We start from the raw sequence: 13,412 nt of genomic DNA on the forward strand, positions 1-13,412 counted from the left end.
GTAAATTCTATTTTAATTTACCGGACATATAAACGAGTATTACCATTATCTAAATTATCTATTTGTTCTGTTGCTTTGTTACTTACTTTTTTTTTGTATAACTATAACCAAGGTTTGACCGCGGCAGCTATACACTTAAAACAATATTTTCACTAATAATTATATAAATTTTGAAAAGTATATGTTTATTTTAAAAACTTTTTAACACTAATTATTATATTTATAGAGTGTATGTTTAAAGTACATTCTATAAATCCATACAAGTTATATTTTACCTATATTTTTAATAATACTAAAACTAATTTTAGTTTTTTTTGTAGTAGACCTCGCTTAGCATAGATTGAGGTATTTTCACAGTATTTAATACGATAAACACAGTAATTTCGTTTGGTGCCAATTCTGTTCATAAATCTGATATCTAATGTAATTTAAGGATATACCTAGTTAAAGGAAAAACGTCATACCCAACTTGTAATTACTACCGTGTAATTCTCATGTAATGTACGCATCAAAAGTGCCACCTATGACCTACTTTGTACAACGTTATTTGAGAGACCCTAAACGTACCTATCCAAACTACCTCTGTGTGGCTTGGATGAATTTCGCTTAACTACAAACATTGACATGTCTCAAAATAGTGATGTCCTATTATAGTAGATACAGCGTAAAAAGTATACCCCTATACTTATACAAGTATCAATAATGAGGTTTAGCTTAGAGATTTGAATTAAACAGAATCGGCACCCATACTTTTTTAAATCTGGCCCCAGCACAAAACCGGTAGTCAGCAAATAACGTACATTGATGGTTACAACAAAATACTTTGATGCTTTTTAATTATATGTAACAATAGTCTCAATATTCTGCCTAAATAATAACAATAAAATGTAAAACTTCTCAATATAGCAACAATAGTAATCATTAATTTTGCTTAATAACCCACAATTTGTTCACAATTCGGTCGTAGGTGATTTAACTGGGTGTTTAACCTACAACTTCTGGACTCTGGTCCTCTGAATAAGCCGGTTTTTTTATAAAGATAGCTTCTTGACTATGACTATCAAAATTATTGTGGCAGAACATATTAACTCGTAGGTGCAATTTTCATGCCAGAGTCAGGATCCTGTTATCATAAACCCAAAATCTGGAAACTATTATTGTATTGCTTTATTTGTGCTAACTTTTATGTGGTTAACTAAAAGCTATGTATCTATAGAACAAGAGAAATATAGGTAAACATTAATAACTAATAATAATTAAAAAAAGTTAATTATTACAAATAGAACAGAGTGAGTATGCCATTTATGACGTTACAAATATTTGGTAGAAGAAATCGTTATATTTTACATTAAGAATTTCATGACAAAGGTTGAAAACAAATTGTTGAACGACAAATCAATCACGCATCGCGCTCAAAATACAGATGTTAGAAAATAACCCTCTAAAAAACCTCTTAAGATTAATATCCTCCTTTTACCATGCGGAAAAAGGTTCTGGCTTTGGGGTTAGTTCCCACGCAATCGGATAAAATAAATGGTTCAAAAAAACCTAGAATCAATTAGGATAAATTGGGTATCCTAAGTTTCATAATAAATAAAGCACAATTTATCCCCACTTTCGTGGGGATAAATTGTGCTAACATCGAACCAATATTTGTTATTTTCATATATAGTGAATCTATTGGTGAAAAGTGATTTCCAAATGATTCTAGTTTTTTGTGTCCGTACAATAACGACTGTCTCCATAAATAAAAACACTCATAACACTTATAGTTCCTCGATATAATACTTTAGAATAACTTGGCTGCTTATTTTTACCTAATAGTATTGCGATTTCTTAACATTACCAAAATTTAATGTTAGTATCTCTTATGCTTGATTGGAAAGGGGAAAAAATTCGAAGGCATATTAATATATGAACTTCGTTTCAGTCCGATACGGTTCTGGTAAAAAAGGTCCAGTCCTTTTTTTGATTTATGAATTATTCGCACTTGTAAAATCTCAAAGTTCGTTGTTCCAACTGTAATTAAAATAATCATTTAAATGTGTCATTGATGATAAAATAAGACTAGAGAAAAATCTGGCATACCACGAGCCGTTTCTCGGTCTATCGATGTCTAAAGAGACAGAAATCCCCAAGAATTACCCGGATACGTTTATTGCGAGTTGCTTCTTAGATAAGGGAGCGTATAGAGAACCCTATAAAATAAAAAAATGTCTTCATAAATGCCTGTGATAGGCCTATTTGAATAAATTATACTACCATAGACAAGGGGTTTTACTCCAAAACGCGACAAATCCGAAGACTGTGCACGACTGTGACGCCTAATTACTAACAATTGAATAGAAAACGACTAAACGGAATTCCGCCTAGATTTTTCCCTAGCTAAAATGGCTATAAATAGTAATACACGTGAAATTCGCATACCTATCATACACAACGTCAAAGCCTGAAGGACGGTCGATTCCCTTAAATTGTGAAATTCCAACGCTTCTTTATTTAATAAGATTAGGTATATTTATTATCTATATATGAACCAGTCCGTAGAATATTGCTCGCATGCTCTAAGCATGATTGAAAAATTACGAATACTCTACCAAAGATCTACCGTCAACTACCATTACGTTACTAACATCCAAAGCTTTTTTCGTATGAAAAAATATCGCCTATAAATATGACGTAAACTACGAATTATTGTAACTTGAGGAAATGTACAGTGCAGTCGCTGCAACTATACTCAATTATTTATTTAACATTATTACACTTGTAAATGATTCAAGGAACCAAAACTATGACCGATATTAATTTTAAGCGTCTTTCATTCTTATAAGAAAAGGCCAGTATTTTGATCTAAAACTTCAATTTGGTCTAGTCTTGGTTCACCGAACCGTAGTCAGTGTCATTGCCTAGTGTAAGTTTCTAAACACACGTGCGCTGGGTTAAACCTGACAAATTAGTGTAGAGTTTTTTAATTTATGACCTTTAGTCAGGTTGTGTACATCATATGGCGGATTTACAATAACGCCAAAGAACGTTTGCCCAAGAGTGCGGTTTCATGCAAACAAACGTCACATACATGTTAGCGTAAATTTTCATTTTCACAAAAATTTGACAGATTTACTGTACTCCAAAATTTTCGTTAACTTGATAAGTTGCACTAGTAACACTGAACTTGTTAAGGCTGATATTTATAGAGCGTTCAAAGTTATTCTTAAGACTAATTTATATTGGACACATAATTTAGTCTCGTAACTTAAGTCTCAGCAAAGTACACTAAAGATAGATCAACCTTTAGCATAGGACCTATGCTGTCTAATTAGTAGGCAATCCAACCAAAATCTTCAGATCAAAGAATTTTTATAGCCATCCTTATAAAAGTGAGACATTACTAAATTTATTCTGAAATATGAAATTTTTGGATTAGATTGATTATAACTTTGATCAATTCGACATTCCAACGATCGAAACCACAACTTGTAACCTAAAATTCTACAACCCTTGTATGAAGAGATGTCACAGAATGCTTGCACGTTTTGCGCGTAGTTGCGTTGTCGACGTCTTAGAAACTCAAGCCAGAGTTTTCAGTGTACACAAAAAAATAACTTGAGCTTATAACAAGTCATTATTCAAGAATTTTAGATAATAATATCATCGCCCAAGAACCAATCGGAAACTAAGTTACTTAATCGATTACTTAAAAGAATTGCAACCTTTTTTACAATGTTATTGATACTTGCGTCTTCGGTTTGGGTATCATAATAAAAATTAAGAACTATACAATTTTGCCACACGTAACATATAAATCAGTTTTTAGCCTTATGGCATTAAAATTTAACAAACTCACGAAATGCATTTTGTGATGCATATATTGACGCCTGTCAATTTTTCTGTCAAAATTGTGGCTACAGGTTGAAACGCACTGGACGACTGTTCCAAAAAGTTCGCAGCATATTTCTGTGAAGTTTCGTGGCAGTGTAAATCAATTTTTTGGCGCCGTTCATCTGCAAACCATTCCGTCCAGTTTTACGGTATTTAAAGATTAAATTAGAATGCAATCGACAATCAGGGCCCGGCATGAGCCAATTTAAAAATTGTGTATATAAATTGGAACCTGAATATGCAAATGCCACAGCACTAACCGCGCCAGTAAAGTCATCTTACAAGTAATGTCTCACAATGTGGAGGGGCCCGCCCTCACTTTGCATGATTTTATATTTAAGTAGGTAACGGTGCTAATTCGGACAAAAATCACTACACTGTAAAAATTTACAGCTCTAAAAATAGTGCTATTCTTTTCGCAATGTTTTCTTTGGAAAAGGATAGCAACACTAAATAAACTGTTCTGAAAATCTTTCCGCGAACATTGTGTAAAAGAAAAATTTGGTGTATATTAATTTACCCCTTCGTCGCTTTAAAGTTTACTACATTTGCATGGAATCCATACAAAAATTAACTAAGTATCACGCGATCGAATAGATAGAAAAATGACATCCAAATAGTTCGTGTACACAATGTTCTTTAGAAACAGATAACTATTTTCAGACCAGTTAATTTAATGTTGTTTTGTGGTTTTTCATGACAACCAAATTAGCACCAACATACGTAAAATAGTAATATTGTAAAATATCATTCAGTGCCCACCATTTTCTTTCCTTAAAATCTTAAGTACATTTCTCAATAATATAAAGCGAAAGGAAATAAGAACTTACGACTCATTATGAAATAAATTTTAGCTTAAAAATAATACCTTATTATTAAACGTTGTACAAAAAAGTTCGAGAAAAAGATCAATAAAAATGTACACAATAGGAAAAATGTACTATATTGAGTACGTAATTTAGGAGCTATTCCTTTATTACGTAGAAACTTTTTGAAAACACAAAAGTGTTGTTCCGTAATTAAATTAATTCTTATTTCACACAATTAATTTAAATAGAGAACATTTATCACTTTGCTGGAGAACTTTAAATTCTTATGTAATAATTGAATGGTTTCCTTTGAGACTGAAACACAGAAAGCATCACCGAAGTAATGCGTTAAAGATCAGCACTTGTATGTACCACACTAAACACTTCGCAACGTGTGACATAAAGGAGGCTAGTCGCGTCACTGCGGTCATCGTTTCAGTGTGGCTTCCTCCAATTTTGAAGCCATGTCTTTTCAGCTTATGTTATGAAATATCAATTTTTTTTTAAATGTTTTAATCTATCGTTTCTCTGCCATAAGTATAATTTTTTTCTGTACCAGTAGTAGGTCATTTGAAAGCGCACAGTCCTGCAGACGATTTCGAGTATCGAAAAGCTATCACGACAAAGTGGACCTTATTATGCTCGTTTTAGAGTCGCTAATCTTGCTAGATCTGCTCAGAGAGCTGTGTGCACGAATATGAGTTTTAACACTACGTTCATAAATTAAAATAAGTTCCATTTCACTCTATAATTACAGTGCATCGATACTCGAAAAAGTCTTGAATGCGAACATAATATAAATACTGTACTAAGGGATCTTGTAAAGTTCCTTATTTTAAATATTATTTCAACTCACTCATAAGTGTTAAAAAGAAGAACATTAATTTTTTTTGTTAGGTGGAATGATTAAAGCATAAAAGGCGCAGCACCCGGAGGGGAAACGGACTGACGACGCGACGTGCAGTTTTCGTAACGTAGATTTTGTATGATACTTAAACATATAGCATACCGCCCGAAGCGCAAGCCGGCAGGGTGTTTAAGTATCTCGCAACAGGCTTGTGACAGGCGTAAATCTCGCAATCTTTGCTGTCAAACGTAACTTTTGCATAGAATAAAAATACAGTGACGTTTGACAGAAGAGATCGCAAGATTTACGCCTGTCGTGAGACATGTATTCACCCTTTCTGAACTGTGCGCGATGCTGCTAAAGTTTTAAAATAAGTACAATCAATCTTTTTGATTTATGTAGGGATAACATTTTCTTTGGATTTATCTCTTAACTACGATTGAACAGTTGAATTGTATTAGAAAAAAATTACATTTTATTCAAATCAGAAATAAACTATGAAATGTAGTGGCAGTCACGTAAATTATTATACAATTGTCTGAGAAGCAATTAAGAGTCAACCCACATCGAGCGAGAGCATGTCCGAGCGCTTATATAGAGGACAATTAAATATCGACCTACAATTCATAAGTAGAAAAGAGGATATCAACATAAAATAAAGAAGATATCCTATTTTTCATGCAAAGATTCTCGCTTTGGACCGATCCGGAGGTCACAACTTTAGTCTGACGCATTGTACCTTGAGTCGTGATGCGTCAGAAGGTTGAATTTTATATCAAACCGTGACGTACATCGTCACGGTTTGATCACGTCACGTCGTCATATAAAATGTATATGCGCGACAGTCTAATGTGAATCCGGCGTTGCACGACCTGGAGGTTGCACGACCTACACGATAATTAAGTAAACAGAGAAACTATACAAAAACAAATTGCCAAACTATGTGAGCTCAGAAGTTTACTAAATATCCAATTAATATGATTTATTAATTTAAAAATAATTGAAATTTTCTATAAAATTATACTTCCAAGTTTCAAGCATCATTCAAGGCATTCTCCGCGTATAAGCAATAGAAGCTTTTCAGTTTAACCACATAGTTTATGTTATTATAATATATTTACTGCATTCATGTAGATTCACCTAAAATTATTTATTAATATCCAATATAAATGAATACACTGATGAAGAGAATGCACTGCAATAGATTACTTTAATATTTATTCATTGTAATTTTGTTACACTCTTTATACAAGACATACGAAAGATACACACTGTCAAAAGACCTAGAATCCAAAATCTGTGAGTAACTGAAATGACTCCCGCAAACTACAAACTTATAAAAGGCTAAAAGTTTCCTTGTTCACATTGGGAGATTCAATCGAATTTACCAAACTTGTGGTTCATCTAATCACATTCGTTGTTATTAGGCGAATTTTCTTTTATTGTTGCTAAAACCATACTGTAGTCATTATACTAGTATATCAAATGTATGCTAACTTCGAAATATAGCACACTGGGAAATAACTGCAAGTGCGTTGAAAGCATTTCTACCGCGAGGCAGTGCAATGGTTATTCAAATCTACCTGGTCAATGGAAGATGATGACAATTTTAATGTATGTAGAGCTCTCAACCTTTAATGTTGGAAGCACTATAATACATTATTTTAGGGAACAAAATTCGAAAAAACGCTGGACAATAAGGAATTTCACATGGCAACACTGCCATATGACGAAACATGTCACAATATACTTTGCATGCGACACGACGTAAAATCAATTGAGCCGAGTGACATTTAATACTGAACCTCCCAAATGCAAATGTAGGTAAAAAGACCTGCTATTTAATTTCATGGATATGCATTGCAAGGGCGCACGCTACTTAGTCTACGCAACGACACGCGTTATTACTAAAAGCTTGAAAATGTCAGTAGGTTTTAACAATATAAATTTATTGAATTGTCGACTGTTCTAATGTCAAACCAAAATAATGTTAAAAGTAAATAAAAAGCGCGGGCCCGCTAGACACACCCGAAACATTAGCCTTAGTTTTCATGTTGACAAACGTCACAATAACATCAGCGTTACTCTGTAATAAATAAATAAATTTTATATGGAGGACCAAACGTCAAAATTTGACAACAGCTCCACAAAATTTGACAGATTTACGTTATTCCAAAGTTCAGTTTGATAGCTGGATAAGTTACACGAACAGTTCAGTATGCCCACGCGTTCACGTGGCTGGAATGAGTTGGAACATCGTGGGGTTTAGTCATTAATAGTCTGACAGAACCTCAGTGCCTCTCTGTGGTGCGATGTTGGAATAAACCAGTACCAATACATGATTTGCTTTCTCGAAATCGAGGATTCGTTTTCGAGTATCGGAAAACTGAACAGAGGAGTAAAATAAATGTTTCCTGAGTTCAAGGTTCAATTCCCACAACCGGAAAATGTTTAAGTTATGAACACGTTTTTCAGAGTCTGGGTGTTTATTCTAAATATTTATGTGTATTATTCATAATTTATTCCCCAGTTATCTTAGTACCCATAACAAGCTACGCTTACTTTGGGGCTAGATGGCGATGCGTGTTTAGTGTAAATAAATTTATTTATTATTATTATTAGGTCCATTTTACTTCGAAGATATAGTGTCGAAACGCGAAAACCACTGTACTGAGGATACTGTTACCACGATAAAAGAAAATATTGGTTCAGAATGTAACGTTATAATAAAATCAAATAATATATCAGTACTATTTTAAAACACAGCAAACATAATTTTGCAATCCATGCAATTATAAAGCAGAAGCCAATAGTTACATATTCGTCCAAATTAATGTCATTATTTAGTCTATAGTCTGCGGGGGTCAAGTGTGGGTTGTACATACTGGAAGTGGCCAGAATCAGTGAACAAACACGTCCGCACACCTACAGATATAACTAGTCACATATACACAGACAGTAGAGGGAACAGTTCACGTGTGCGGTGCTTGTGTGGGGGGGTTCGGCTCACAGGCGGCAGGGCGTCGCCGCGGACCGTCACGCGCCCGACAGCGGCGGCCCGTCTGTCTGCACATCCTTGTCCTCCGTGGGTGGAGCATACTCCCTGTCCGACCCGTACCGCCTCGAGAGATTCAGCATTTCCCGGAGGCCCTGTAGTTTTTACAACCATTTAATCTTATACTAACTCTTAAAACTGAAGAGTTTGTACGTCTGTTTACTTGATCTCGGGAACTACGGGTCCGATTTGAAATATTCTGTCAGTGTTCAATAGCCCATTTATCACGCTAAGACCTTTAGAAGCATATCACCAATGAAGAATGTTTTAAAATCGAGGGTGTTTTTCCTTTTGAGAGCTTCCGTTGCGTGCGCTGCGTAAACTGTTAGAGTTTCGATAAAATCGTGTATGACAAAGTTGTTCCCCTTAAAAAGTCCGCGACAGCATATTTCTATCTTTTAAGGTTGACTTATAATCGAAATAAATGTTTTAGAGAAAATGTGGTTGTACCCTGACATACTGAATACATCTTTGGACCCTTACGAGTACAAGTGTTCAAGAGTTCTGTTTTCTCTCATCGAAACTTATCATCAGATCTACAACTTGTAAATGAAAACATAATTCAACTTCAAAGGCAGAAATACATTATGTACTGTCCTAAACCTAATAGTTTTTGAGTAATTCACTGTGTGTACTATGTGCGGTTTTGCCTTTTTTCTTCAATAGGGTAGACATAAGTAAACACTAAGAATGTTTTGAATTCGCTTGTATGCAAAAATAAATATGCTTCTTTGGATTTAATATTTTGAAATAATATTATTTCGTACTTCGGTTGTTTATTAAATTTAAATAAGACCATTTCCGAATATGCCCAGACAGATGTGTATTTATGGAATTTATAACCTCCTCCTTTTTGAAGTAGGATTAAAAGGTATTGCGATACCTAACGACTTAGACTTACTGTGAACATAAATATCACTATCGACACAAATAGCTCCATCACATAGTCGCGGGGAAACAATAACAGGAAAATCCTGTGTATTTAGAAAATGTTTGAACAATAAATCTCGAAAAACAGACAATTATTGATGGTAGCACAAAAGAGGACAAATTAACATTTTACCATATTACCTTATTCTCAGTAATAAGCCTTTGGTACAGTTCTTGCTCTTTTCTTGATTCACCATTCTCGTCCATATTAACAGCTTTGTACATTACACTTGTCATCTCATTGATTCTCTCTGCTTGTTGACGAATCAACTGAAAAATATTATAAGAACATTTAAAAATGAATTACGTAATATTATGCATGTACAGTACAGGCAGTATTAGGGTACACAAATACTTCAGTTTTTAGGAGTTTAATAGTATTCAAGTTGCCATTTGTACAATGCACCCTTGTGCACAAATGTTTTTATCGCCGTCATCTCACTACAATATACATATTTTTATACAACAAAAGTGCCATGTATATGTGCCTATTTGAATAAACAAAATATTTGACTTTTGCTTTGGTGAGTGTCTCCTACAGTTGGCACAATCAGAATCTCGAGCTAATACATTGGTGCCAATTGAGTTGTACACAATCTCTGAACTAAATTAACATTTCTAAATATAGTGCTAAGTATTGTATATGCAGTCAAGATTTCTGTTCAACATAATTGGACCCACATGTTATTTTACAAGTAAGATCAGATTATAGAGAAAACATCATGGAATATAATGGAAATACAAAAAAGGGGTCCACTTTTTTATATTTCTAATTTTGTTTTTATTGAAGGAAAGCATTATAACCTCCTTTAAGCGATTATTTTAAAATACAGGGATTATCTCATTAAACTATCAAATAGTACTAATTAACACCTCATAAATGCCCAACAAATTACATTTAAAGCAGAAAACACATACTTCTTGTTGCTTTTCATTGATCGCTGCTGTGAAATCTATCTGTGATTCCCATATTCTCTTCTCTGTGTGCTGTCTATACTTAGACATGATGAGCTCTAGCGCTTTCCGGTGATCTTCTAGAGCAGCTCTTAATTCACCATTCTCCCTTTGTACATCCCTCATTAACCGAGATTCCCTCTCCATGCTTGCTATGAGTTCACCTCTCGGCCTCTCCCGAGATGCCTCATTAAGCGTATCAACTTCTTCCTTGAACTGGAATTATTAATGTCCTATTTAGAGACAATTTTGTATCTATAGCCTTTATTTTCTTAATTGGCCTTTAATGCAAATAATCTTTCATAAAGTATGTTTTCAAAATATTTAGAAATAAGAAAATCTATTTTTATTTTGCTTTTTTTTAATTATTGTAACAATAAACACGAAAATGTAATCAAATGATATTTACATCTTTAGACCAGAAGATATGGAGTAAAAATACTAATAAGTCATTAAAGCAAGCAACAATTTAAATTAAAATATTCCTTGGTTAGCCGAATCCTTACACCAAAAGTTGTCTGTTATGAGATTGCTTTAACACTATGTGTGTTATATCCTATGGTATAATTTTTCTGTTTTGTGAAATAAATTGTCCTCAATAAAAATTATTAATTGATCCATTTAATGGATCACACAAATTATAGACAAGACTCCCAAGTACCTATGGTATTATTGTAACTGAAGGTTTTTAAAGGACAAACTTTTTGTTTTTTGTATTAAATTTAGCTTGTAATCTTCTGACATACCTAGTTAACAATGATTAAGCTTTACTTCAAATTTAACCTAACTTTATTGAAGACACAATTGTCTAGCCAACTATTATTTTACTATACCTCATACATTTTAACTAAATATTAAATACATAATTCATAATATTATAAAGGTTCTGCTAGTAGAGATTACCTTAATACTAAATTAAGTCATCAAATGTCCTCGCAATACACTACAACATCATGGCTGGTCATTTCTTAATGACAACAGACAATTTTGTTACTTCAGTCACAAAAACTTATTTTTAAGGGACTGCAATACTGCAAACTGACTTACGTAATATCCACTAATCCTCAGTTGGGTGTACAAATGTCATGGCATACAGTGCTATCATCATCTCCTAAAAGAATCTGCTCACCACTTCACACAGGTGTTTTCATATTAAACAGGTGGTTCCTTCCACTGTGATGACCAGGTCATTGTCATCCTCAATCAGTCAACTCAAAATTAGAAGGATTTAAGCTGTAGTCCACTATACTGCCCGAATGCAGATTGGTAGACTTTACATTACTTTGAGAATGTTACGGAGAGCTTTTAGGCATGCATGTTTCCTCAAGATGTTATCTTTCACCATTAAAGCAGTAATATGTAATTGCTCTGCTTAAAAACTCACATAACGCCGCAAAGTTTGGCTAACCATTCTGCGCCGTCGAGAATCATTTACTACATCATAGTTAATTTCTTAGATTCAACTAAAAGTAGCTAAAATACGTAGGAGCAAAAGTTGTTCTTATGTGGCAACCAGAGGTACTTTAGAAAAATGTTTCTAAGTGAGAGGTTGTGTCTTATACAATGCAGTGTCCTTTGTTTACAGATAGTTAGGTCAGTACATCAGATTAACTCTGGTAAATGAAGAGTTATATGCAAACTAAGGGAGGAACGAGTCTTGACATCGTTAGCGAGTTGGTCTACTTACCTGTTTAATAGTATAAATCTGTCTATACGCGGTTTGGGTTTCTGTCAACAAAGCATCGGCTTCGGTCTCCCGTTCCTTGAGGCGGCCGGCTAGTCTTTTAGCATCCAAAATGATTTGTTGGATCGTCAGTGACATCTGAAATAGCCAACAATCTACAACACGACCAAATTCACCAAGAAATTTAGTTTTTCGTATCCAAATATCTTTACGGCACAAACCCTGATATCCACACAATATATTGAGACAAGTGGCGTATCATCTAATTGGTAGTTCGATGGTTATTCAACAAAACACTTATTGTAATTAAGAACCCCAAAACGACGCACATCAGCTGTTTCGTGATTAGAGTTCGGCAGCCATTAGCTTTCATTAGATGCTGGGGGTATTATGCTTTCTGATATGAATAACCTATATTTCCAAAACAGGGTAGCCATGTCAAAAAGAGAAAATGGATTCCATCTTATCCAAGTGCAAAAGAGAGAGAAGATGGTTTAGGACAGTAAGTTGCGACAATTTATTTTGTCATCATAATATTTATGACATGACCTTGGTAGCATTCACGAAGATTTAAGTTTTGTGTAGATGTCCATAGATAAAAAACATTGAAAAAAGATCGTGATTGTATCCAAAGAGTATGCAAGCCCTGTAATTGTAACAATAAGCTTAAAACTAGATATTAATGGTGATATTATACCGTAGCTAGTCAAGAAAAACGAACTATGGAACAATATATATACACTATATTATTTTTAGGCCTTGTTCTTTATAAGACTAACTATACTGAAGACAAATAATACTGACCAATGTACTTTATTGATATTACATTGCTTTATTTATTCACAGCATTAATTTAATTTTTTTTTTCTGGAAAACTTTACTTAGAAACTAGCTGGCCGCGACTTGGTCCACGAAATCCGCGAGAACTGTTAATGTATTTCCCAAGCCGGGTTCAAAGGTTTATCTAATAAGCACAATTTTGTCAAGATTAGCATTGCTTAATTAATCATAGCTATTTTTATATCATTTTTAAAGGTTCCTGCACGCTTTCCCGAAATAAATTGCTACACATCAAGATCGGTGCAGTGTTAATCCGATCCTGTGTAAGAAACAAACAAACATACACACTTTCGCATTTAAAATACAAATTATATGGATTAGTATCGATAAAAGCAATAATCTCCATTGGTTTACCAGTGGGTAAAGAATTCATTGGGTTACTTATTACTAAGAAAATAAACCAAAGATCCATGT

General features: G+C 33.9%; 1 protein-coding gene across 2 annotated transcripts; it reads right to left on the reverse strand.

Annotated features, from left to right (window-relative positions):
- Nucleotides 1–8,242: 8,242 nt before the first annotated feature.
- Nucleotides 8,243–12,529, reverse strand: LOC120624089 (FGFR1 oncogene partner 2 homolog). 2 transcript variants are annotated; one of them, XM_039890431.1, is made up of 5 exons: nucleotides 12,380–12,529; nucleotides 12,162–12,296; nucleotides 10,439–10,690; nucleotides 9,662–9,790; nucleotides 8,572–8,685 (listed from the first exon to the last, which is right to left on the reverse strand). In XM_039890431.1, the coding sequence occupies exons 2-5, from the start codon at nucleotides 12,294–12,296 to the stop codon at nucleotides 8,572–8,574; spliced, it is 630 nt and encodes a 209-aa protein (XP_039746365.1). In that variant the 5' UTR covers nucleotides 12,380–12,529. The 2 variants fall into 2 exon arrangements, with proteins under 2 accessions (XP_039746366.1, XP_039746365.1); XM_039890432.1 differs by lacking the exon at nucleotides 12,380–12,529 and having other exon boundaries at nucleotides 8,243–8,685.
- Nucleotides 12,530–13,412: the final 883 nt, after the last annotated feature.

The sequence above is a fragment of the Pararge aegeria genome, chromosome 5, assembly GCF_905163445.1.
Source record: "Pararge aegeria chromosome 5, ilParAegt1.1, whole genome shotgun sequence".
Classification (NCBI taxonomy): domain Eukaryota; kingdom Metazoa; phylum Arthropoda; class Insecta; order Lepidoptera; family Nymphalidae; genus Pararge; species Pararge aegeria.